The 26,969-nt window shown below is 41.1% G+C and overlaps 2 protein-coding genes across 2 annotated transcripts; one reads left to right on the top strand and one right to left on the bottom strand.

Annotated features, from left to right (window-relative positions):
• Positions 1-10,730: 10,730 nt before the first annotated feature.
• Positions 10,731-17,267, top strand: tm4sf21b (transmembrane 4 L six family member 21b; the record flags this gene model as incomplete). The annotated part of the gene is made up of 6 exons (XM_083789563.1): positions 10,731-11,093; positions 12,812-12,880; positions 13,126-13,262; positions 15,626-15,809; positions 15,905-15,915; positions 17,168-17,267. The coding sequence occupies exons 1-6, from the start codon at positions 10,902-10,904 to the stop codon at positions 17,265-17,267; spliced, it is 693 nt and encodes a 230-aa protein (XP_083645689.1). The 5' UTR covers positions 10,731-10,901.
• Positions 17,268-21,757: 4,490 nt separating this feature from the next.
• Positions 21,758-26,701, bottom strand: LOC310875248 (lysophosphatidic acid receptor 4). The gene is made up of 3 exons (XM_083788427.1): positions 26,388-26,701; positions 22,979-23,481; positions 21,758-22,366 (listed from the first exon to the last, which is right to left on the bottom strand). Exons 2-3 carry the CDS (start codon positions 23,471-23,473, stop codon positions 21,869-21,871), a joined length of 993 nt encoding a protein of 330 aa, XP_083644553.1. The 5' UTR covers positions 23,474-23,481; positions 26,388-26,701; the 3' UTR covers positions 21,758-21,868.
• Between the last annotated feature and the right edge of the window lie 268 nt (positions 26,702-26,969).

Raw genomic sequence — 26,969 nt, 5'->3', positions numbered from 1 at the left:
TGGTCAAAGTGGGGTCCAGGGAAACCCAGAGGTCCTTGAGGGATTTCCACGGGCTCCTCAGCAAAATTAGTTTAATGAATCAAGTGTAATCTTTCCAATCTGTATTAGTAATAATAAAATAATTGTTAATAAAAGATAACTTGTATTGTCTCCCTGCTCTTCTATTGAGACATTTAGATCGTGTCAAAGGTCATGTCTCACCTAGAGACAGGGAGGGTCTGGCATGAATATTTACCTGATGGTCAAGAATCAATTCATTCCCTGGGCAAGAAGTGCATTGTGCTTAGCAGAGTGTTATTAGTGCAATGGTTTAGGAAAGAGGAAAGTTACATAGTGCAGCTTTAACATAGCATCACAAATCAGTTTAACCACTTACACACACACAAGTTACATACTTACTGCTATTTTCAAAATATTTTGAAAATTGTGGAAAACAATGTTAATCATTCTGATTTATATTTCAATCTTCCATTGTGAGGGTCCCTTGCACAAAATCTTTTCTGATTACTGCTGTCAAATAGCCTAAATATAAATTTGAGGGATCCTTGACATGAAAATGCTTGAGAACTACTTCTTGGATTAAAGTTTCCGATTTGATAACCTTGTCCTAAATAGATTATATGGTGTGTGAACTGCCCAATAAATCAAAGGGCATTATTATTTTCCTATAATAATTAAATCTTTATTTCCACACTCCATTGATCTGCATGCGTCATGATATCGGAGTTCTCAGTGGCGTTAATAACCAAACTGAACATGCTGAACTTGAGATAATGATTTATGGGCTGAAAAATACATCGCACGACACACTTAATTAGTTTCGTAACTTAAGATATTAATACATTTAAATGTTCTGTTGAATGTCAGAGTGATATCGTTTCTGTCGGGTGGGAAACCTCATATGTCCAAAACGTACTTTTCAGGTTTCAAAATCTAAAGTAGCAGATCCACAAGCTTTTGTGAGGGACTCTGTAGTAGGATCAAGTAGGCCTAGGGCCTAGGCCGTTAATTTACGGGGGAAAAAAATAAAAATGTGGAGATGAGGTTTCTGTCCAACAGCGACGATATGTTTGTCATGTGTTTCTTTCAACTCTATTTTTCTTGTCTCTCTACAACTCTAAAAGCTGACAGATATTATCATCTGGGGAATTCACAGTTAATTAGAGGAAGGCCTGGCCTTACAAAGTGCTTAACAATATAAAATCAAACAATCATATCAACAACAATTACAGCCAAAAATACACAAGAACACTATCAGTGTGAATAAAGGCATTCAGTTCTGCCGCTATAAAGGCCTCTATAGGAATGGGTCATTCATTTTTATTTAAAGATTGTGAGGGAACCGTTCCAGGGTCTGGGGGCCCTGGCTGCAAAGGCCCTGTCACCCTTGGTCACCAGGTTGGTCTTAGGGACCTCTAGTAGGGCTAAATTAGAGGACCTCAGGCAACGGACAAGCACACAGGGTTCCAAGAGGTCAGATATGTATTGGGGTGCCAGGCCATTAAGAGCTTTAAAAGTCAACAATAAAATCTTAAAATCAACTTTAAAAGTTACAGGCAGTGAGTGCAGTGTCACTGAAACTGAAAGTTGGACCAGTACGTAGTGTATGCTAATTAACTTTACTTGTACAATTGGGGTGGCTGTATTTTGTCTGGTCATTTAGACTGAGTCAAAGGTCATTCTCACCTTGATCTGACACAAATGTTGACCTGATAGTCCAGATTCTACAGTATGTATCCCCCAAGCAAGCAGGCACTAGGCAGGCTCTATTAACTCAATGGTAAAGATGTCAGCACGTTTGCGCTTTAGCTTTCGCTGATTGGTCATCTTCAACATATAATGGACAATATTGATGTCCATTCAGGGTGAAGTGTTGAGAATTTATTATGAAGAACAGCATACAGATCATAAGGAACAAGCCTCCTGGCCTGTTCTGGCAGCCCCACCGGGCACAAGCCTCCCCAACCCCAATCTGAGACCATCCTTAATTTATAGTCAAATCTTAACAGAGATGCTATACTAAATGGTCATATAACGATATATATATACTCTAAAGATAAGGGAGACACACAAATAGTTACACATTAGCTGACAGTTTGGAGGATCGAGTCAGGTCAGCTGCTATTTTCGACAGCTGAAGTTGAGTTAGAATTGGCACATTGTAAACAAAAAATGCATAGGACAGATACAGTATAGTCTAGTAGCCAGAATGTGAACCCGGACATGTTGAGTACACCAATGTTTAGTATGGGTCCCCAGCATGTAGAAACGGCTGGATGCTAACTTGCATATGTTGGGCAATTTTCATAATTTGCATAATCTGTGACCATACCATTAACAACCTATAGAAGGCAACATATTCAAAATGTCATCATGCTTTATGTAGCATGTGACATTTCAAACTAGGGGGTTTTCATGATGCTGAATCCATTCCAAGCATTAGTTTTGCAAAAAATCACTCATTGAGCTAAAACGGCCATTGCCGTCATCATGTGATGATGTCAGCACAATTGGGGGTGGTGATGGGTGGTGATCCACCTGAACTGAAGCCGCACACACAGCTGTAGTTGTATGATAAAGAGGGAGGGGTTAGGGGAGGGGCTGATAGTGTGATGTCACTATATTACTAATATAGTCATTGGACCGTTTGACTGTCAAGGGTTCAGCCTCCAGAAAGAAACCCTGAATACAAAGTTAATATACCATTGCACATAAATGGTATATGAAATGGTAATGAAGTATTGTCACCTCATAGACACATGGAAAACTGGAAAAATACAAAAAACGTGGCACTCCATCTTTAAATTCACAAATACATGGCTGGCAATGACTGGTAATCCAATATACTATGGCCAAAAAAGGCTATGTCCTTAATAATATTTAAAAGACAAAACAATGTATTTGCAAACTCACTATTGCAGTGAGCTTTTTGTCGTCTTCTTAATAAGAAGAAGAGATAATGATGGAAATATGAAGTTTTTGTTTCCTCCAGATGTCCTACAGATTCATGGAAACTATCCTAAATTAGCTGAAATAATTGCAATCAGGAGATTATCTAACAATGGTGACAGGTCGACCCTCACCTAGGTTCAGGGCAAATAAAGGCTGGGCACTCGATCGATAATAGTACATGATAGGCACGCCTTAAGAACATTCTTCAAACCATAAAAGCGTTAGCTACAACATGAGAGGCCTGTCACACGGCCATTAAGGGAGGGGGACTCGTTTTGTATCGGGTCAAAGACCCAGAGGTGTAGTGGCATGTTGACTCTGTGTCATTCTCAGTGTACACACAGGGTTCCCCCACCCACACACCCACGCGCACGCACACACCCCACCCACCCACGCGCACGCACACACCTCACTCATTTTGCAGTGATGTCACCGCTGCCGGGTGTCCTTGACAATGGATTCCGTCACAGAAGTTTCCATCACTATAACCACTGAGGTTAATCATCACCTTATTAGCCACTAATGGATGACGGTCTGTCTGTCATCCTTTTTTCCTTTTTTTGAACTTGTGAAATGGGACATTTTTCATAATGAGTACTTTTTTTTTTCTTTTTTTTAAGATATTTTTTTGCGGCTTACGCCTTTTTATTGATTTTTGAAGGGACAGACAGTAGGCTGACAGGAAACGGGAGAGAGATGGGGGGATGACATGCAGTAAAGGCCGTGTCGGGTCCGGGAGTCGAACCCGCGGCACACTGCGACTGGATTACCAGTCCGGTGCCCAGACCGTTACGCTACGGCCTGGGCCGAGTACTTTTATATAGGTACATTTTAATGCCAATACTTTTGTACTATTACAAAAGTATTGGCAAGTACATTTGAATTCCGGACTTTTACTTGTAAACAGGGTATTTCTATATTGCAGTAGCCTATTGATATTTTTACTTACCGTAAGTAAAAACAATTGGTGTCTGTCCGTGGCCATAACACATTCATTTGGGGGTCCTTTGCATGAAAAGGTTTGAGAACCACTGGTTTAATGTGTGCGCAACCCTGTGCACTTCGCATTTTGGACACCAGATTTTGGTGTCCAAATAAATTCCAGGTGCTTGACAACTCCACTGAGCAACTTCCATTGAAATGAATAGCTGTGGGTGGGGCTGTCCTTTATAACCCTATGGAAACACATGGGGAAGTACCGGTTTACAGCTAGGCCAAAGGGTGGGTGGGTGGGTGTGTGTGTACTACTACTACTCCCTCACAACACATGCGTGTATAGTTTAGTGTGTGTGTGTGTGTGTGTGTGTGTGTGCTCCCTCACATGCGTGTATAGTTTGTTTAATGTCTCACAACACAATAAGGAGGGTGGTACCAGGTACAGGCTGGTACCGTAGATTAGTGAAGTTTATGAAAGCTGTCTGTCGCTATAAAACTGAATTGATATCCGGCTCCATGCAGTGCAAATAGACTACAATAAACTGTTGTAAATTGCAAACGTAACACCATAAATATCAACTGAGATCCGTAAAAGAATGTGTTGTTCCCTAAAAGACTTCCGCAAAGTTATGTTTAAATCCTAAATTATACTGCAAATATACTAAGTAAAAGGAAGCTTAAAAAGTGCTCCTTCTCATATAAGCCCATGTATGTGTACTTTAAAATATATATACTTAATGAATAAAAGGAAGATGTTTCCTATTATTATATAGAAATAAGGGCAGGTTACAAGTTACAACACACGTGATTTGTCACGATCCGAGTTGGCTTTGTTCAAGGCTTTACAGATCTTTAAATAAATACTTTTTGAAATGTCTATGGGAAAAAATGCATTATTTCCTGGGCCTGTCGTCGTCATGAAAGGGGGCGGGACTGCATCATAGACTGGCCACATGGAGCCACGCTGTTGTTAGACTTTCTTTTTTGCTTTCTTTTTTACATTATGAAAATCTTCACCTATAATAATTGCATGCCCAAAAGCCTTTGAAGGTGTTTCAAATAAATGTGATTTCCTTGTTGGACCTTTAGTCTAAATGATAAGAGGAGGGAGGGGTAGAACGAAGAGAGGCTAAACTCTAGAGTCCATGTCATTGATGGAGGGACTTCATCTATCTACCTCCTCTTTCCACATCGTATATGATACTACACTGATAAAAGACATCCACACTTAGTGGAAATATCTTTGTCACGTGTGAGTTCTCTATCAGAGTTTTAGGGTTTTCAGTGGGCTGGGAGTCCCTCATGATTATAAAGGTTATGATTTTACAATACAATATAACTTATACAATTGGGGAGGCTGTATTTAGTCTCCCTGCTCTGAGAAACAGGATCTGACACGAATTTTGACCTGATAGTCAAGATTCAATTGAACCCCCAAGCATGCAGGCCGGATCTATTAGCTCAATGGTAAAACATTTTAGCACTTACTACTAGAAAAGGAAACATGCATAAGCCCCTATTTCAAAAGTGAAAATAGCCTATCGACAAAGCTCACAGCACGTTCGCGCTGCGACACGAGAGCTTGTACTGGTAGCTGCTATTTTCACTATTTAACCTGTTTTATGTGCTAAATGGCAAAACATCTTTCAAAACGATATCTATGCTCTGGTGCAGGACAAGACCACTTGTTGGTCTTCCTCAGGTGAGGCAGAGTGGTAAACCACTTGTTGTGAAAACAGTCTGAGTTTACTTATTTGGAGCAGCAGCTGTTGTGCGGACTTATTTTATTCATACTACATTTCAATACAGCAAATGCAATGCATTGATATTGACAAGAACGTGTGTACTTTTGAATGCATGCTTGAATATTTACTTGAGTATGTACTTTGTCCACCATTGGTTTTCATTGGAAGACATAGAGACCTGGGAGACAGGTCTCTACGATGGGAGATCCCTAATGATAACACTGCAATTTTTTACGACCGACAGACATACTGTCTGACTGACTAGGGTTACTAAGGTTCAAGTGGCTAAAATTCAAGTATAAAGTTATTTTAAATCTTTCATAATGGAAACAGATACGTTTTCCTTGTGACATGTTGTATTTTAGGGTCAAATATTTACCTCTTCACGTACTGTAATACGACATGAATGTCATAGGTGCTGTAAAGTAACAATGTCATTCAGAGGGCGGGGGCGCATGCATGAAAACATTATTTACAGGGTTTCCCTGAGCCAAACATGTTTTAGAACCAGTGTTGATTTTGTCGACTAAAACTATGACGAAAAACGTTCGTCGACTACCTTTTTTTTGTGGACGAAAACTAAATAAAAACTAAGCTATGATGATTGATATTGACAATTTCGTCAACAAATAAAAACTAGGCTAAAATATTAGGGAGGGACTAGTGGAGAAGAGATCCAGTAGATCTAAAAGAGAAGTCGTTTGGGTTTCTGTCGTTTTGGGGATCTGAAAATATAAGATCTATAAGCTCACAACATGTCACGCTGCGACACGTTGTGAGCTCGTAGATCGGCTATTTTCAGCATGCAACCACGTGTAAAATCTGCCATTAAGATACAGTATGATGGCAGATTGGCAGTGTTGGCAGTGCAGAACATGGACGTGGCTGTTCAGGGATCAGTACTATATCAGTATTATATCATATTATATTATATTATGCTATATTACATTGCACATTATGACTCATGGTTTCATGATAAGCCGCTGGTTGCGTGGATACATCGTAAAACCTGCCAGAACAAGGGTGATCCTTCTCTGGCATAATCAATTTGTGTTTTTTATGATCCTCATCACGGCCGTGCCCGTGCATGGTGCTTATAGTGTTTATAGGGTCGATATAAGTAAAATAATATAGCCTTTCTACAGGAGTATCTTTTATATATTTTTCCAAAAAGAATAAAACAGCCAATAGCATATTACAAAGTTATCCCCCTCACTGGTGACAATTCCGGGAGGAAAAACGAGCAAGCACCGGGGCGAGTCTTCCGGTATTCCTCATTATAGCTATAATAAGCTACACAACACAACAAACACAAAGAGGCTTTTCACTTTTCACAACGGAAACCCTATAGGCTTGATTCTAGGCTCAGAATAATTGATATAAATATTTTTGTAAATCTCTATGGGAAAAGGAATGGCAGTTTTTTCAGTGGAACCAGAAAACCACGCTCACTGCTATGCCCTATAAACCGGGGACTCCGGACTGTGACTTTATGCAATATAAACAGACGGTAGCATAGAATACCAATAAAAATAGAAACATAACAGAACATTATCACCAGTAAAGAAAAACATATATAGAGTCTTATCTTTTATAATAACTGGTAGGTGCTTTTTTTTTGTCTTTTATCTTTTATAATAATTGAATTGGACAGCTCTGATGTGTAGAAGTAAGCTGGCCTGAAGGCTCTGTCACCTCTGGTTTCTAGCAGTGTTGCCAGATTTTGCTAGAGGAATAAGCAACCAGGTATATGAAAACAAGCTCAAAAGAAGCGACTGATAGGCCACATGAGAACTTATACATCAGATAATTGAAAATAGACGATCTATAAGATCACAATGTGTTGCATCGTGAGACCTCGTAGATTGCGTCTGTCCATCTGTCTGTCGGTCCGTCCGTCCGACCGACTCGACACCGGGCACTGCTCTCCCTGTGGGGGTGTGGAACGCTAGGGTTGAATTTGCAATTGGCGTGACAAACAGTTCTTGAGTTACGTGGATTACAGACGTACGCACATACAGAGACTTGGTGCATTTTAGAGAGATTAATATTTATATACATATTATTATATTATTTATATATTCATATTTTACATGAATCTTCTCTTCTGGCAGTCAAATACATTACATTTTGGGGGCCCCTGAGATGAAAGGCTTTGACAATGATAGGGTCCGACTGCCTATACAGCTCTACCCAGATAAAGCAACGACTTGTTCTTTGAATTAAGGGAACGGCAATGGAAACCATTTTTTTATGACCCAACAAGCTTTAGCCTTTACTGATAATCATACCTGTTGGGCGGAGGGAGGGGGTTTATGGGTGGGTGTGTGGCGTGCGCGCGCGTGTGTGTGTGTGTGTGTGTGTATGTGTGTGTGTGTGTGTGTGTGTGTGTGTGTGTGTGTGTCACAGATGTCCACTGTTGCTGCTGACTGCAGAGTTAGAGTGGGGTCATAATTCACTGATAGTGTAGTCAACCCTCCTTACCAACCGTACTGTTTGGACACATTACAGTATCCAATGTCCACGAGTCTGTCACCCCACAAGCTATACTTTATTTACCATTGTATAATTATTGTTAACCCTTACCCGATTAAGGCCTGATTCTAAAAATGTCTTCTAAATCCTAACAGTTTTCTGAAAAACGTACATTGCTATCAGTGCATGGTACTCAAACTTTTTAATTGGCCGTTGACCAGAAAATATTATGTTCCAAGGACCGGCAGAAGCAAAGATTGGAGTTTGTATAATTATATTCAAAGATTTTGCCAATTTTCACAATAAAAAAGCAGATCTATACAAGCTCATAGCGTGGCATGAAGTGATTCATTATGAGCGTGAATAGAACATTTTAATATATTTTTTGTATAGAAAATTATAAAATAATGCTTTTAAGCTGAAATCTAAAATGACACAGGCTTGTAGATCTTCTATTTCGGGAAAATGTTTGCCTAAGTTGTTGTTGGCTATTTATGACCAGGCCAAATACGAACGCTAGTTTAGGAGCTCAGATACGTCTTTGACTATTCACACAAACACATCATTTGACTCTCATGTAAAACATCATGCAAAAATGAGTCTGTCTCAGACGAGTTTGGTCATTTATTAATTATAATGTAATGATGTATTACATTGTATTTGCACAAAGAGATTCTGTGACTTACGTGAAACATCCATGCAATACATAAATAAAGGTCATAAGATTAGATGAGATAAACCTTTATTAATAATTTCAGGGGGGGGACAGAAGAGATACATTAATGTTTATTTATTTATTTTACTCGGGGCACTCCTGTAATTGTATACCCTTTTCATCCAAAGCATCCCTGAATTCCACTGTTTATTTAATTTTTTAATCTGATGTCATTTTACAGGCGGTACGTAAATATGCAAACATTTCCCCCTACAAGATAGATTATGTCAAGAGGAGAACTATGTAAGCTAATATCTGTTCCCATTATAGGACAGATTGCAACTAACGAATGTTACGTAGGTAACCATGGTTATGTGAGCGATTGGATCACTCCAATATATGATAGTTCCTCCACTAGGCGGAGCCATCGAGCAGACTTACCGATGATTTCCCGTGCTATACACGGCCTTAGCTTCCAAAAACACTGAGACAGACCCCGGGTCGAAAAGGCACAGAAGCCAATCGAGTCGGGGCGACAAAGAAGGCAACTCAATGAGGGGCTAGCAAGCTAGCTACTCAGAGCTAGCTACTCGCACGTCACTTCCCGTGTATAGCACGGGAAATCATCGGTAAGCCCGCTCGATGGCTCCGCCTAGCGGAGGAACTATCATATATTGTGTGAATGTACTGCTTCAACAATGAATTACGAATTGTTGTCAACAGTCTGTCAACAGTGACTAAGAATTCATATAGACCTACTACAGCATACATACGTTCTGTCAACACGACACACCTTCAACACTCAACAGTGAGTGTCTGGGTGAATTCTATAAGAGAATATTTCTTATGAAATGTCTTTGTCAAAATTGGTCAGTCTACAAGCTCACGACGCGTTGCCAGTTTGTAGATTAGCTATTCTCGCTGACCGTTAAAGCTCTCACATGGGGGTCAGGCTTCACCCTACAATATCCATACAGTAGGGCGAAAGGACTTGAACTTTAGCATCCCTATTCTGAGCGGAACATCAACCAAAAATCACACCCGTGTAAAGTGAGGGGTGCTAATATATTAAAGTCTAACTCATGTTGATTAGGTGATGCGGGTGATGTAAAACAAACGGACCCTCGAAATGTCTGCTAAAGCAACTAACTCCACCACCTCTCCCCCTCTCATGGAAGTAATTGACAATATATAAAGTTACAACGGCAACTTTGATGAGGCTGTTTGTTTTAAAAATATAAGGTTTTCTTAATTTCCTGAAAAATGTATCTTTTTCATTTCCTGAAAAATGAACATTTTGGAGTTATAAGGTTTCCTCCCGACAGCAGAGATATACAATATGTAGTGGGGTCCCTGCTTTGTCTCTCTCTCAGCTAAGGGGTCCTAGGCTTGAAAAACTTGAAACCCCCTGCCATACAGTGTCCAAAAAAAAAGAAGAATCATAAAGATAATGAAACCTACCATTGATGCACTGTTTGGGACCAACTGCTATGGAGCAGTGTTGTTGACAGAAGCATGAAAAGCAGTGAAACGCCAGTGTGCTCTTTGCACTGAGCTAGCTCTTATCTGGCTTTGCCATGGTAGTGTGTTTAAAAAAAGAAATGAAAGAAAGAGAAGAAAAAAAATCAATGGACCCGAGGTTTCCAGTGTGCTTTCCCCTCCAGGAGAGGTCAAGGGGTCAAAAGGGTTTGTTTGACTATAGCTAAAATCACCTTGTAAAAACAAGAAAAAAGAAAAGCAAAGTGTTAATGTGTGCATCTGGAAACGGGTGGGGTTGGGATGTGTTGAAAATCATGTTTTATGACTTTGTTAGGTGGAAGTGCATCAGAGTTGAGATAGAAAGGGAGGTGGAGATAACAGAGGTGCATGCATGGACTACCCTACAGAATGACTCCACCTCTCCGCCTCTCCATCCCATTTTGAAAACCACCACTCGATATTTAAGCACAAACCCCCACACTGTCCACCTCACACAAGGCTCTGGGGGTTGAGGCTCGAAAGCCCAAACGGGAATATCTTTGAAACAAACCAACGCAGGAGCCAAAACACGGATTCTACCTAGAGTACTTGTGCCAAGACAAATACAGCGTTTCACATCGAAAGTTTCTTTGATCCATCACCCACGACCTCGAGGCATCATGTGTACGGGAAAGTGCTCCAAGTTCATCGCTGTCACTCTGTACGTGCTGGCCGCCGTGTCGATCTTCTGCAATCTCATGCTGTTCTTCCCTGGCTTTAAGACCAACTATGTGTCGGATGACACCGAAGACCATCCCAGGCTCACGCCGGAGGTCAAGTACATGGGAGGCATTCTGGGAGGAGGAATCATCGTGAGTTGTTCTATAGTGGCTGTGTTTTTAAACCTTTTACCTGATGTCAAGGATGCCCAAATTAATATGTATTTTGCCACAGACTACCATCTGAAAAGATTGTGTGCCAAGGACCCCCATACAAGATTTTGTATTGTTAAAATGTTTCAACAAAAATATTCACTATTTTTTTCCCCAAGATTTTCTTTTGAAAATAGCACATGGACAAGCTCACAGCGCTTTGCATCACGACACCCTGTGAGCTTTTCAAATAGCAACCACAAACAGGGTTAAAGAGTTTAAACTGATTTTGATGCTGTATTATCTACTAATTTAGCTGGAGACCCCCTGGAACCACATCAAGGACCACTGGGGGTCCCTGGACCCCACTTTGAGAAACACTGGACTTGAACTCTATAGTCCCAGTGGGACTATACCAAGCTTCCCCTCTAATTCTCCCCGGATAATTATGTCATATAATAGAAAAACAATCCAACACTAATCAAACCTAATTCAAATGAAGACTTTTCAATAATAACAAATAATAATATATAAATAAACTAGCAAACAAACTACTTACCCCATTTAGAACTGACTTCAAAATTTAGAAAATCAATATTTCACGTCAAGGACGAGGATATGTTGTTCCAGTGACCCCCCCTAGAAACAAAGATTTGAGTTAAAATGTTCACCCTGTAATAATAATATATATTCAAAGATTTGAGTGCTATGAGCTTGTAGATCTGCTATTCTTCAGTGGCTAAAGTATAACATAAATGCTTTAAAACACCAAAATGGGTTAAAAACGTATAAACTAAACTGGGAATTGAAAACAAAAATTCATAATGATATAAATGTGAAATAAATTATACACAAACCTAATGAAAAATGCAGACAATAATGATAACGTTGGCTTGGTGCTAGCTCAAAGGCACTCACAGTTTCAGGGTTAAGGGTTACGTGCCCTGTGTTGCTCAATGGCTGCACAGGAAAACTGGGAGTGTAAATTTAACTCCAAAGAGTAACTCTGGGAGTTACAAATGGATACATTCCAGAATTATAATACTATATTATAATTATGTATTATTTGGCCACAGACTCCCACCTGACAATATTTTGTGCTGGGGAGCCATCACAGACAAGATTTCCATTGTTGAAATCTATCAATCATCCAGCAGACCTACAAGTTAGTAGATCAGCTATTTTGAAATAGTTCATGTATATAGAGGTTAAAGTGGTTCAAATTAAACAGTAAAACTGTATCATTTTGCTGAGAACGCCCTGGAAACCCCCTCAAGGACCCGTGGGGGTATACCCGGACACTGAGAACCACTGCTGGTGTACTAACCGTTTCAGTCCCTCATGAGCAGTTTGATCAGTATCAGCATTACTCTATTTATTTTTACTATTGCGGTATTTGTCTTTCTATTTGTAACATTTATATTGTGTTGCAATATCCTCTTGGTTTTTATTTAGTCTTGCATTCTGTGCAATTTATTTAATTTTAGCTGCCATTTATTTTACTGTTATTTTTTTATTTAGTGCTGCTATATTTCAATTCATACAGACATGCTTGTTTGGTACATGCTGATGCAAAACGATTGTCATGTTTTTAAATCTTAAGTTAGTTAAGTTTTTAGGAAACAGTTTCAAAAGGCTATAGGCCTACAGATAAAGTTACATGTATTCTAACTCTCCCTCAATTGTTCTCTCTCTCTCTCTCTCTCTCTCTCTCTCAGATCCTCATTCCTGCCATTCACATTCACCTGACCAGCACCAGAGATGGGTGCTGTGCCAACCGTTGTGGGGTAGGTGTCAAACAGGCATCAAAGGGGCTTTTGTGACTGACTGGGGACCAGTCACACACTGGTTCACAGTGGTTATAGTGTGTAGGCTACTAGGGCTGCAACTATCGTAGAAGTAATAAGTAATTGGAAATTGGAAATATGTAAATTACAAATACCTCAAAATTGTACTTAAGTACAGTACTTATTTACTTTCCACCACTGCCCAAGATGTGAGGTTTTGACACTGTGTTCTGTGCACCCCGCAGATGTTCCTGTCCATCGGCTTTGCTGCATGTGGCGTAGCGGGAGCCATCTACAGTGTGGCCGTGGCAAGCTTGGGCCTGGCTAATGGACCTGTATGCAAATATTTAGGGCTGATATGGTCGCGTCCTTTCGCTAACACGTAAGACAATGGCGGAAAATGAGTTGCTGTGTTCATTTAACTCTCAGCATGTATGCTGTACAACAGGGGTGGCCCAAAAGGTACATCATGACATCATGACATGCCCCTAAAATTTTAATATAATTACAAAAAAACATCAAAAGGGGCCTGTCAGCTCAAACTCACAATGCAATACTTTGTTTTCAAGAGTGTTGCACACAAGTGTGGGCACCCCTGCTGTAGACTACAATCTTTGAGACCCATTTTTGACTGATTAATTGAATACTTTATTAGTCAGAAATGTAAACAGCACAAGGTACAGTCAGACATTTAAGGCTAAAAGGATAACTCAGAAAGTCCTGGGGACTTGTTTCCATTGTGGTCCTACTGTATGTATTGAATTCATCATAGCACACAAAAATAACAATAATGTCATCAGCAAATACAAAATACTAGGTGGGAAAGGAAAACAGCAGAGAATTACACCTACTTTCTATTGGAATTTGCATTTACCTCCCATTATGGTCTAGATGTTTGTTATCAGGACAGATTTGAAAGAAGCTATGAGCACTCATTGTGGGCATAGATGTGTCTGATAAAAGTAGATCTATAAATGAAATCATGAAAGCCATGAATCATGGTTAACTAATGATAGTAGCCTCATCATGAATTATGATGAAGTAATGCTTAACTAATGTTTAACTAATGTATTACTTACTGTAAGGGTTAGTTAATCATTACTTCCGTTACCTTTAAAGTAACTGAAGTAATGATTAACTAGCCCTTACACATCAGCAAGTGTCACCCACATCTTTGAATGATGGTGTCAGGGCATTCACATTCCACATTGTGGTGGCAGAGTCTAGCAGAAAGAGAATTTCTCCATGTTTCTTCAATATGTGGAAAGTAGGCAAAGCAAAGTTACCATGTTTACCCAGGGTACCTGGACTAAGCTCAAGAACTTGTTTACAGCCAGGCCCTGCTCATAGAACATTTCATGGTAGGGGTTCAATGCCTTGCTCAAGGGCACTTCAGCGGTGGTAATTTAACGTGCCGGTCCGGGGATACGAACTAGCGACCTTCCGATATCAAGACCGTTGGGCCAACGCTGCCACAGCTGCCCTACCCGATCGTTGTTGCTGCCTCTAGTATTGTGGTTGTGGGTGTCCCTCACTTTGGACACATACAGTATGGGCATTTGGGGACCATGGCCAAATCCAACGCATAATTATGTATTAATCACTTTCAACCTCTGTTGGGAGTATATGTCATTAATTTTAAAAGGCCACTTCACCCCTTTTGCAACCAGATCTTATTTTAATTATGTTTCGGAGACAAGAAACACTTTCCTGGGGGGTTTTATGTGGGTAATATGTGTTTTTAGATATTTTAGTATTTGAAAGTGCCATTGTGAAATACTAAATCACAGTGATGTCATGGACAATGGTCTCACTGCTGGATTACTACAATTACCATAATACTTTGCTGCACTCACCCCGCCTTGTGGATAGGGTGAAGGCTGTCTTACTGACCCTGTGGGCACACTGTGAGGCGTGAAGGCGTCAGAAGGATCTGAAGCCCTTCTTCGTGGGGTTTTTAGACAGCTGGTGGATGGAAAAGATGCTCCACCTCCGTGCCCGACGGACGCGGAGGAGAGTGTGTCCGTGAAGCTGTCCGTCGCGTCCGTCGGGCGCGGAGGTGGAGCTTCTTTTCCATCCACCAGCTGTCTAAAAACCCCACGAAGAAGAAAAGTTCAGCTTCATCTGACGCTCCTGACGCGTCAAGTGTGCCCACGGGGTGAGACAACATGTAGTCCAGGAAGGAAGTGAGACCAGTGTTCATGACATCAGACACTTTGAAATACTAAAATATCTAAAATCACATATTACCCACATAAAAACCACAGGAAAGTGTTTATTGTCTCCCAAACATCATTCAAATAAGATCTGGTTGCAAAAGGGGTGAAGTGGCCCTTTAAGTATTATTATTTTTTAATAATTTTAATAATATTTCAAAAATAAATAAATTGGCTCTTATAAAAGCTATTTAAAAAGGTGATCACGAAAGAATACCACTTGTTTTCTGGTGAAATTGGTGCAGTGAACAATTAGCACCATAATGTAACGTGTTGCATGTTTTAGTTTTTGTCAGTGGTTTTCAAATGGGGTCCAGGGACTCTCAGGGTTCCTTAGGGGGTTCTAAATTAATTAAAATTAAGTAACTGTTAATTAAAATACTAACACTATACATATATGTAGGCCCTACACGTGTTTTTTTTTAATCAAATGTATAGGCCTACTGTCAGAGTTAAACGTAAAAGTTTGAGAACCACTTCCAAGTTCCTGCAGACTGCAATAACAGCACTTCTCCGTTTGTCTCCCCAGATCCTACCTAGAGAACACAAATGTGTGGGACCTCTGTACAGAACCCGAGAACGTGGTGCAGTTCAACGTGGCTCTCTTCTCCACCCTGCTGGTGACCGGTTGCATTGCAATTTTGCTCTGCGGCATCCAGATGGTCAATGGCCTATTCGGCTGCATATGCGGCACATGTGGCAAGGACTCGGAGGTGAGTTGAATGGTGCCATGGTGGTTCTCAAACAACCACCCAATTCTACAAATGCCCTCTAAACCATTAGTTCTCAAACTTTCATGATCTTTCAGTGCAGCAAGAAGTGAGCTTGCTATTTTTGAATGGCCAGCACAAAATATAAAATGACACAGACACTTTCCCTGTTTGAATGGGTTTTAATAAATTGATTGGTATAACTATAGATAATTGTTTTCTGGGTACCACCTGGAACCACCTCAAGGACCCCTGGGGGTCCCTGGCCGGACCCCAACCACTGGAATTATTCACATAGCGTCCCTATTCTGAGCATGTCACGAAAATAGCCGATCTACAAGCTCACAGAGATATTACCGTTGCGTTGAGAGCTACAGATACTTACTTACTTCACCACCCTGAAAAGGCTGCTTTGTGCATGGTTGCATGCAGCAAACACAATTTTACAGATCTGTTGATGAAATTAACTATTAATCGATTTGTGGACACATTCTTATGACTATAGGCCTATTTGTCGACTACTTTCTTTAGTCAAGGACATCCTTAATCTAGAGAAAGATTTATGGGACTAAAATCAGCCAAGCAACAAGTTCCCATCAGCTCATGAAAGATAATTCAAATCGACCTGTGTGTGTGTGTGTGTGTGTGTGTGTGTGTGTGTGTGTGTGTGTGTGTGTGTGTGTGTGTGTGTGTGTGTGCGTGTGCGTGTGCGTGTGCGTGTGTGTGTGACTTGATCAACAGAGTGTGGAAAGAAAGATAACATTATTACGATAAGAACATATTATGACCTTGGATTTATTGGGCCGTTGGTCAAACATGGCATTTATGCAGGGCCCACGTGGTTATCAAACGGGAAACCTTTGTCATGCGATCTTAGGGATTGAAATTGAAGTGTCGAAGGTGTTTGCAACAACAACAAAAAAGTCAGGTTGACAACACATTTTGGTCATGTAGGCCTATCTGAAACACGTGATGATATATTTCTCTTATAGAGTTAATAATATTTATTGGAGGAATACCAAAGTGACACTAAACCATTTTTATGGTATCTGTATGGTATGGCTGTCCAGTCTGTATATGTATGAAGTACTTCTTAAACATTTGTTTTCTAATGAATGGAATTTGTTTTTAATAAAAACAAATCCTTAATAAAGATTTTCTCTTTTCTTTTTCTTTTCCTTTTTTTTTGCTTGCAAAAATTAAAATTAAAAATAAAATGTAAGAAACAAATATATAATTTACTCACCTCGACCCATACAAAATGTGTCTGTAACACATAGTTTGGGAACCAGTGATTGAAGGTTTGCAGTGTGAAACATCAGTGTTCTAAACTGGCAACCTTTGTGCTTTGTGTTAAACAGTAAAACAGAGCAGCTAGAAGATAAAGGGACCATGACCGCCTGGAGACACCGCCTGGAGACACCTGGAGGCACTTGCATGTGCAACAACACCGTCAACTGATCGACTGATGAAGAAAAAAGAAGACAGTGCAGTAACCACATTTTTGGTCACATCCCAGTAAGACCTATATAGGCTGATTCTACAAATGCCTTCTAAATCAGTAGTTCTCACACTTTCAAAAAATGTCTAAAATATATGTAGGTATATCTGCTATTCTTTGAATAGCCAATGAAAAATAAATCTGAAATGAGTGACACAGCTGGTCACAGCTTTCCTGGTTTAATTGTGTCTCACAGTTCAAATCAGCCTTCATGGCTTTGGGGGATAAACCATTACCTCGTGAACAGATATAATTAGTGCCATACCAATATCGATAACCCATTCTTTCTGTGGTTACTGCTCTTTGGCTTTTTTGTAGGGCAGTATATCTATTCAAGAAGTACACTGCACAATCATCAGTGTCAATTTTACTCTGAGAGTGCACAAATGTAACCAAATGGGTCTATTTGGTTAGCTCTCAGGGTTGCATATGGATACAATAAAAGTGAGCCACAGGAGGTAATTGCATTGAAACTATAGCTACAGTTAAACGTCGGCTAAAACACACTTTATGGTATGCATTTCTGAGCATAGTGGCTTCAAATGGAATGAATGGTTCTGTTGAGACATTTGTACTGTTTTTTAGCTATTTTATTTCAAAGCCCTCGGGATTATGTCTGTATGTATAAGCCTATTATGCATATTATCCTATTACGATGTTATAATAAAAGGGCAGAATTACCTCGTGCCTAATCACTGGAATACATTGAATTATATGTTGGAATGTTGAACAGAATTAATTTATAGATTTGTTCAAATATTTGCGCCTGTAAATGTGTAAGCTTAACCATATTTTGTAATAAAAAACTGAACCAAACATTTGTTTAAATGAATTATTATTATTTTTGTTGTTGTTGTTGTTGTTGTTAAAGTATTAACATAATGAAATGTCAGAACAGGTCAGCTCCATATATGGAGATCTAAGGGTTTGAGGATTGAGGTCAGATGTAAAGTTCTTGGCCAGTAGCCAATATTGATGACATCAGGGATGGAGATCCCTGATGTCATCAATATTGAGCAGTTGCCTTGGTCTTCTAGTAGTAGTATTTCTGAAATGAGCCCAAACGCCTATTTATACATGTGGGCTATACATTAACATTATAATAATATGAAATAAATAAATGGATCTAAATCAATCTTATTAACAGAACTCTGTTAAATGTATTCGTTATAATGAAAACATAAAATCTATGACCCCGACGTGATTTGAACACGCAACCTTCTGATCTGGAGTCAGACGCGCTACCGTTGCGCCACGAGGTCTTCCGTATTCGGGCGTCTGTTATATACTTAAAACTGTGGTTGTACTTGAATTTAGTGCTTTAAATTTTTAATAGTCCCGCACACGAATTGTACACATTTGTTGTTTTAACCAGTATATTCACGGCCTACAGATTGACCGGTGTTCTGACCATTCTAGGTTTTGACGTGTAGGCTGGGTGAGGTGACGTCTGCTTTCGGTTTGACTGCGTATCAAATAAGATTCAAGAACCACGTCTCGTCTAGTCCTCCCTTAGAGTATATATGATTCATATATAGTCCAGTCCTCCACCTTCTCAGACTCACCCAGTGGCTCAGCATCCACGGGGTTCACAATATTCTCGGCAACCGATGTCATTATGTTCGCGAGTTAGTGAATTCAACGGTCTGCTACTGAAGGGACTGTCTGAGAAACTCTGACGTCCCCATATATGGCCAAAAATCCCTTCAGTGAGGGAGCTAGCTTCTTTGGCGCAGGGGGTTGTTAGCCGGACTAGTGAGTCGTGGATCGTGAGTTCGATTCAGGCTCGGGGCAAACCTTTGTGCTCGGGGCGCTGAGCCTTCACTGGTGTCGGAAGTGACAAGCGGCTAGCGTGAGGGACTTGCAGTGTGATGCGTAGAGAACACGTTATCAACTGGGGTCAAGCGCAGTGAGGCGGCTACGAACCAGGGGGAGCGTCCCCACATCTGGCCATAACTTCCACCACTAAGGGAGTTAGCTTCTTTGTTAGTTTCATTGACTCCTCATTGTTGGTTGCTTAGTTTCATTGGCTTTTCACTGACTGCTTTAACTTATCATAGTTACACAATCGTTGTAATGAGACCACAACTAGTATTAGATTTGAGTATCAAAACAGTTCCTTCTCGCTGACACTTGAAGCAGCAATGTTCCCAAAATTAAAAGCCAAGCTGAGATGGGTTTTCTTCCCAAACAGTGAGTGTGTAAATTGTGCGTAACAGACCAATTGTTATGGGTCAACCATGAAAAATCTTATTTTCTTTTCCTAAGTTTTAATATATATATATATATATATATATATATATATATATATATATATATAGGCTATAATTTGTGCCGCTTTGTGTGCTTATCTTCTATTTGGCTAGTTTGGGTCCGATCAGGCAAACGTTTCGAGTGTGTTAGAGCATATCTGCAGTCCTAATGGGGACACCTCATAGATGCACAATATGTGTATTTGTTATATCAAAAGTCCAATCTTTAATGACTTGCTGTCAAACAAAAATGTCATGCTTGATTACATCATTCAGTAGATGTAGGCTACTAAACCATTTTAACGTTTTAACCATTTTAATATGGTGACAAACACCTCACCTCACAGGCTCACACCTCGGAAGATAATTCCCCATTCATTTTCCCCATAGATGTTTCAAAAAGTATTTATTTAATTTAAGGACAACTTTAGTTTTTTTCAACCAAGGTTCATGTTTTAGGTTGTTATTAGAGAAATTAAAAGATGAGTGTTAATCTTTTTTCATTTGCTGCTTTCTTTCGTTTTAGGGAATTTAGCTGTTTTTGACAGGGGGGCTGGGGCATTCGAGCATGGGTCTAAATATTTATTTTTTAACACAATTTTATGGTGATTTCATTTTTTATGGTTTACTATAGTCCTAATAAACGTCAGGAAATTACATCTGGCCACAGAAGATCACAGGATCTACTGAATGTGAAGGTAGCCTACTGGGGGAAGGCTTATACTGTGTGTATAGGCTCAATATGTCAGTTTGTCACATTCAATAGATCCTGTGATCTTTTGTGGCCAGATGTAATTTCCTGGCGTTTATTAGGACTATAGTAAACCATAAAAAAATAAATCACCATAAAATTGTGTTAAAAAATACGTATTTAGCATGCTCGAATGCCCCCGCCCCCCTGTCAAAAACTGCTAAAATCCCTAAAACGAAAGAAAGCAGCAAATGAAAGAAAATGAACACTCACCTTTTAGTTTCTCTAATAACAACCTAAAACATGAAGCTTGGTTGAAAAAAACTAAAGTTGTCCTTTAAAGACCTTTTAGGCCTCGGACAAAGCCAACTTTTGTTAATGACATGACAATAAACACGTTTGTTTTTCTTCTTTGTAATTATTTGATCAGCCCAAAACGTTGTGTTTATTGTCATGATTTGTCAAAACAAGAGTTGGCTTTGTCCGAGATTTAAAAGGTCTTTAAATAAATACTTTTTGAAACGTCTATGGGGAAAATGAATGGGGAATTATCTTCCGGGCCTTTCGTCATCATTAAAGTAGGCAGGACTGCGACGCTCTATGCCCATATGCATGCTTGGATGAATGGATGCCACCTCCAGTTCTTTTATACCACCATATCATGCTATAGACACAAGGGCAGTGTGGCTCTGTTGAATGTCAAAACACATGGTATAGGCAGCATTACAAACAATCAATTTTAAAGTTAAAGAGTACAATAAAATATGTTTCTGAAAACCTGAGCGAGCAGTGAGGTGAAGAAATAGGCAATAACAGAAACTTGATTCAGCATTGACCGAATTTGATATTTTCTTTACTTTGCTGTTTGCTTATTGGGAAGCTTGGTGTGATTGGCTGAGACCCTGCCAGCTCCTGTGTCACCAAGGACAATTTGAGAAGGAAGTGTCATGGCCACGTGCGCCATGACACTTTCATGTGAGCCAAATCTTGCACCGGAAGTGACATGTATACAAAGCAGTGAATGGAGCAAGCTTCACCAGCTCATAACAAACATTATTTATGAACCATTGAGACCTGTGCCGTATAATCGGTTCAGGCATTATAAAAGAAGACATATCACGACACAGGTTGTTTTCTAATCAGTTGCTTTTCGATGTGCACAGTACACAGGTCTCGTGAGATTTGGATGCCAGACAGGAAACGGTGGGCAGTCTCGTGATACGTTCAGAACTTTTTGCTCTTTAGATGCCTCTATCAAATTACACAGTGTACACATCGAAAAGCAACACAGCAGACAATAATGTGTAGTGTTACTTGTCTTCTGTTATTTTCCAGAAGTGATTACTTTACAAAAGATCTCAGTCATTCAGAAATAGTGTTAGGCTCATATATGGTCACTCTCATTGACTCCAATGCATTCTGCCGAACTTCCGGGTGCAGTTTGGCTGCAATGGTGTGACGAATCTGCCTGGAATTGCGTGATAGCGAAAATGACATTGGTGACTTTACCTCCATTTAATATACCTTGTGTGTCACCAGGAAATACATAGGCCTACAAATACGGAAATTAAATAACTCTCAAAAATACCATTTCAGTTATAAGTCTCAAGTATTATTTTCAAGTATTGATCAGCGCCTCCGTTTTGTTGTGGTTTCCCTGTATAGAGCTGTGACTGTTCAGTTGGAACTTCTTCCTCATGTCGTCCAGGTCCATCCTCTTCCTGAACGTCTCCGTGGTGAAATAGTATACGATGGGGTCCAACATGGCGTTGAGGCACGCCAGCATCAGGCTGTAGCGGTACGCGCCCAACAGGGGGCACGGCACGTCCTCTCTGTAGAGGTAGAGCAGGCCAAGAACGGCGTGGTACGGCAAGAAGCTCAGCAGGAAGATGAAGAGGCTGATGCCGATCATCTTGTTGATCTTTCGGCTGTTGACCAGGTCCGTCTGGGCCACGGTGCTGCGCCGGATGGCCCTAAGCAGACTCCAGGAGCAGGTCAGCATCACGATGAGCGGGATGCCGAACCCCAGGGTCAGCGTCGAGAAAACGATTCCCGGGTGCATGTAGGTGTAGACTGGCAGGCTGCCGAAGCACTGTAGCTTGGAGGAGACCTCACGCTGTTTGTAATCAGAATCAAAACGAGAATCAGAATTATTTTGTATCCAAGTACTGTATGTTTGCACACTGTGAGGAATTTGTCTCGTAAAGTTAATTGGTTGCGTTAAGGCCCATTTATTCCTACTCCTGTTCAGAATGGATGCACATGTAGCCTCTAGTATGTGTTCAAAATGATTTAATCCACGAGACTAGAGGACAGGATAGGGTCACATTTCCTAACCTACACAATCCCCATTGCAATGCGTCTGACTTTGATTCCCTTTGATTGCCATTCATTATTGAGGACTCGGAGGAGGACGTTTTGTGGATGTATTTACATTTATTACTGAGGAGACAAAAACAGAAAAAGCGGCATGTTTTCTCTCCCTTCCTTATCAAACGTGCAGAAAGACAGATTAAATGAAAGCACATAATATATCAATGCATAGGCCTATTTTATTTTGAGCATTATAGTCTTTACACTCTATAATGGCAGCATTACAACATATTTACATAGTAAACTATCAGATCAAGATAGATGGATTTACAATATAGAGGCTGATGTGTAAACAAATCAAATAATTTATGAACTATTGCACTTGTATTGTGTACACAAATGCTAGCTTATATACATCCTGCAAAAGATAGCTGGGCAGGCTGGCGCCGAAGGTGAACACCCAGATCCCGAGGCAGACCACGGGAGACTTCTTCCGGGCGTCCCGCACGCGCACAGACATGGGGAAGGTGACGGCCATGCAGCGGTCCAGGCAGATGCACATGAGGAGGAAGATGCTGCCGTACATATTGACCAGCAGCACCAGGCCAGCCCAGTCACACAGACTCTGGTGGGGCTCGGGCTGGACGTCAAGGTGGTAGTAGATCCTCAGCGGCAGTGCCAGCACCAGGAGCAAGTCGGCCACGGCCAGGTTGGTCATGTAGACGGTGGTGTGCGAGCGCGACTTGCTGTTGAAGCGGCAGAAGACGACGAGGGCCGTGAGGTTGAAGATGAGGCCCACAACGAGTGTGGTGCTGTACACTGCCACGAAGATGCCGCTGACCTCCCCCGTGGTGTTGCTGTGTGTGCCGCTGCTGTCGCAGCTGGTTGGGGTGATGTTGGACATGGGCATGGTCAGGCCTGCAGAGAGAGAGAGACAGAGAGACAGAGAGTGAGTGAGAGTAGGCCTATATTATAATATTTGACTGTATGATCCTTTAAATATATGTTTTATAGTTAGGCCTCAGTGGCTTTTGTGTTGTGTTTTGGGTGTCCGAGACGTGACCTATCTTTTCCTCCCCGGGCGAGAGGGGCTGAAAGGAGCGCCGCGGCTTGTGATTGGGTCAGAACGTCAGTGGGGAACGCTCCGCTGTGTTCATTGTAGGGGAGGGGAGGAGGGGAGGGGGTACTACTGTGAATATAGGGTTGCAACTCGGACGGGACTGAGTCAGCTCTAGCGAGCTTTGCAACGTTTGACACGGCTACTTGCTCGTGGCTCAAGTTAGCTTGAGTCGGCGACCCTCCGTCACGGTCTGAAACTCTATGGTTAAAGTCCCACCCACCCGGGGAGGAGGGGGGGGGCTTAGGGGCCAACCCCCCCCCCCCCCCCCCCCCTTGCCGTCCCTGGAGCCGTCCCTGCATGGGCAATGGCCCTATTTTCGTCAGTAAAGTAAGTCTTGCCTATCTCCTGTTCCTGTAGCATGAGGCAGCTGTATGTACAAGACCACCACTGGCCTGCAAGTGCTAGTGTGTCGCAGGGACTTAGCCCACTCCCCTTGATGCTGAGTCTTTGGCTGGGCATCAAACCCCGGTCCACTGAGCTGGTCAGTGGTCAGCCTTACCCCTTATCCCTAAACCTTTTTGTCTTTTTTTCGCTATTTTGAAAAACAAGCTTGTGGCTATTTGCCACATGCTAGCGTCATGCCCATGTACAGTAGTCCTACTTACACCAATGCTTTGCACTACTGAAACAGGGCTACATGGCTTGGCAAAGGCTTACTTAGCTGAGAGTTAAGTGAGATTCCTTTCATGTACAGTTTATAGGGGCCCTGCACCTCTTGGAAATATTATTTATTGTAAATATGTTTTCTAGATGGCTCTATGAAATGTAATTCCCATTCGATTCATGAGTACTGGCCAATTTAAGGTAAAAGGCAAAATTGTGCACCCTCAGCAGTCAGCACACACAAACACTAAAAACACAAATGCACGCACGCACGCACGCACGCACGCACGCACGCACGCACGCACGCACGCACGCACGCACGCACGCACGCACGCACACACACACACACACACACACACACACACACACACACACACACACACACACACACACACACACACACACACACACACACACACACACACACACACACACACACACACACACTGCAATGCCCATGTGCGTTGCTGCGTGTAACATTACATTTTAATTTGACCACATAGAGGCCACCATGCATGTTCGCCCCATTTCTCTGCCATTGTTGTGTAAAAGTAGTTTTGAGGAAGCTCACTGGTGACACAAGATGGAAAGGAGACACGGCGTCATTACTGTTGTGCCACTGACCTGCTTTCTCTTAGCTGACAAGTGGTGTTCAAAAAACGAATTTACTCCATTTTTCATACCCGTATGGCATATTCCTCTGTATGTCAGTCCAAGTAAAATGCATAAACATTTCTTCTAAAATGCCCATAGATCTTAGGGGATGAATAAATAATCACCTTTCCTCTTTCACACTGTTAATTTCCACCCACTTTTTACAACACAATGATGATATGACATTTTAGTCTGTCAATATTTCTGAATATATCCCCTGTGAGTATCCTACTGTGTAATGTACAGGCCTATTCTTATTTCATCTGTCAATATTTCAGAATAAATAAAGCAGTTGGCCATTATTTCAGAATGTATTTTAAATGTTGTTTTAGGTCTCTTTGGGAAAAAAGTGCTAGTATTTAATTTACAGTATAACCTTTTTTTAAAGGTATAGTGCGTTGAGTTAACACAGAGTGTAAATACATTGACCCGTACGTTTGACATTTGGCATTTGGCATTTGACATGTGAAACTGGACATGAACCACGAAAGCACGATGTTGCGATAATATAATGCCCTATAGGTTGTGGTGCCGACGTGGTCTCTTGAGACTGAAGGGCTGTATTTTGCGTGTCTTAAGTACCAGGTCTTAACACCTAACTTGAGTAAACTAAAGATCTGTATTTTGCGTGTCTTAAGTACCAGGTCTTATTACCTAACTTGAGTAAACTAAAGACCTGGAGGCGTGATCAATGCCATTTGGCCACTCAGAATAGCCAAATGGCATTGATCACGCCTCCAGGTCTTAAGTTAAGTAATAAGACCTGGTACTTAAGACACGCAAAATAGACTGTTCAAAGGAAAAGAAGGAGGTGTTTCTCCTTTATTTGTTTGCCAATAGGTTCTCACTCAGACTGAGGTTGTGTAACACACTTCCATCTTCCTGGTTGCACCACTATCACTATCAGGTAGAAAATCTAGTTCAAAAGCATCAAATGTAGCAAATGTACTAGCTCAAATCACTGGCCTATTTTATTGTTTGTCGTATGACAGTGCATGTTGCACAAAAGTAGCAGAAACAGCCAATCTACAAGCTCACCGAGTCACTGGGCAATGTGGGCATCACAAGGTGTCGCACTGTGAGCTTAATTGTAGATCGTCTATTTTCTGTATTTCAGATTTTTTAATTTTAGCCATTACCCCCCTTTTCTCCCAATTAAGTCATGCCAATTGATGCCTCCCTGCACACATGTCTGTATTGTCACTGCCCTTGTATCCTACTGGTTCACCAGTGAGGAGCCCCCACCAGGAGGCCTCGTCCTACAACTCCCGCCCAATACTCCCTGCTGACAACTGTCTATCACCGCCCTTGTACGGCTTCGTTCCCATCCCTTTGTTTTCGTAAATTAATGCCCTACTTCATCAAACAAGAGTGTGATTGTCCATGTTTCTTTTGTCTTATGATTGTTTGTAATGTAGAAGCCCACCCCAAAAAGAGTGCTTTTTACCTTTTTCTTTATGAAGAAACAAAGGTCCAGGAGTCGATGATGATGATCAGAGGAAGATTATTATAAAAACATATGTACAATTCCAAAATTTGATGCACTCTCTTCACACACAGCATGTGTTTCTCTACAGTACCTCTTCTTCTTTGCCCGCGTCTGCGTTGGTTGCATCAGACTGTTTGCAAGTACAGGAAGAGAAGTTCAAGATCTCTTTCTCTCTCTCTCTCTCTCTCTCTCTCTCTCTCTCTTCATGTTCGGTACATTCATCCAGATATCTATGGCGGCATCATCCTGTCACCTGTTATATGCTCAATGACTTTACAACAACCCCAGCCTCTTTCAATGCAGCCATCCTTATACAGTCACTCTCTGTTCTGCTCTGTCTCTCCATCAATATCTCACTTAATACGTTGAGTCAGACTGAGAGGGCTTTTATCTCCCACGCTTTTGGACACACACACACACACACACACACACACACACACACACACACACACACACACACACACACACACACACACACACACACACACACACACACACACACACACACACACACACACACACACACACACACACACACAC

This window comes from Protomyctophum parallelum, assembly GCF_964188405.1.
Source record: "Protomyctophum parallelum genome assembly, chromosome: 18".
Lineage (NCBI taxonomy): Eukaryota > Metazoa > Chordata > Actinopteri > Myctophiformes > Myctophidae > Protomyctophum > Protomyctophum parallelum.
The sequence above is the reverse complement of the archived record's forward strand: the minus strand, read 5'-3'. Positions and strand labels throughout refer to the sequence as shown.

Excerpts from the sequence above, each read along its gene's own strand:
- LOC310875248 (XM_083788427.1), bottom strand. The coding sequence starts at position 23,473 with ATGCCCATGTCCAACATCACCCCAACCAGCTGCGACAGCAGCGGCACA. Across the intron at positions 22,367-22,978 it reads CCAGCTATCTTTTGCAGGAT|CGTGAGGTCTCCTCCAAGCT; the intron begins GTATATAAGCTA and ends GATTACAAACAG.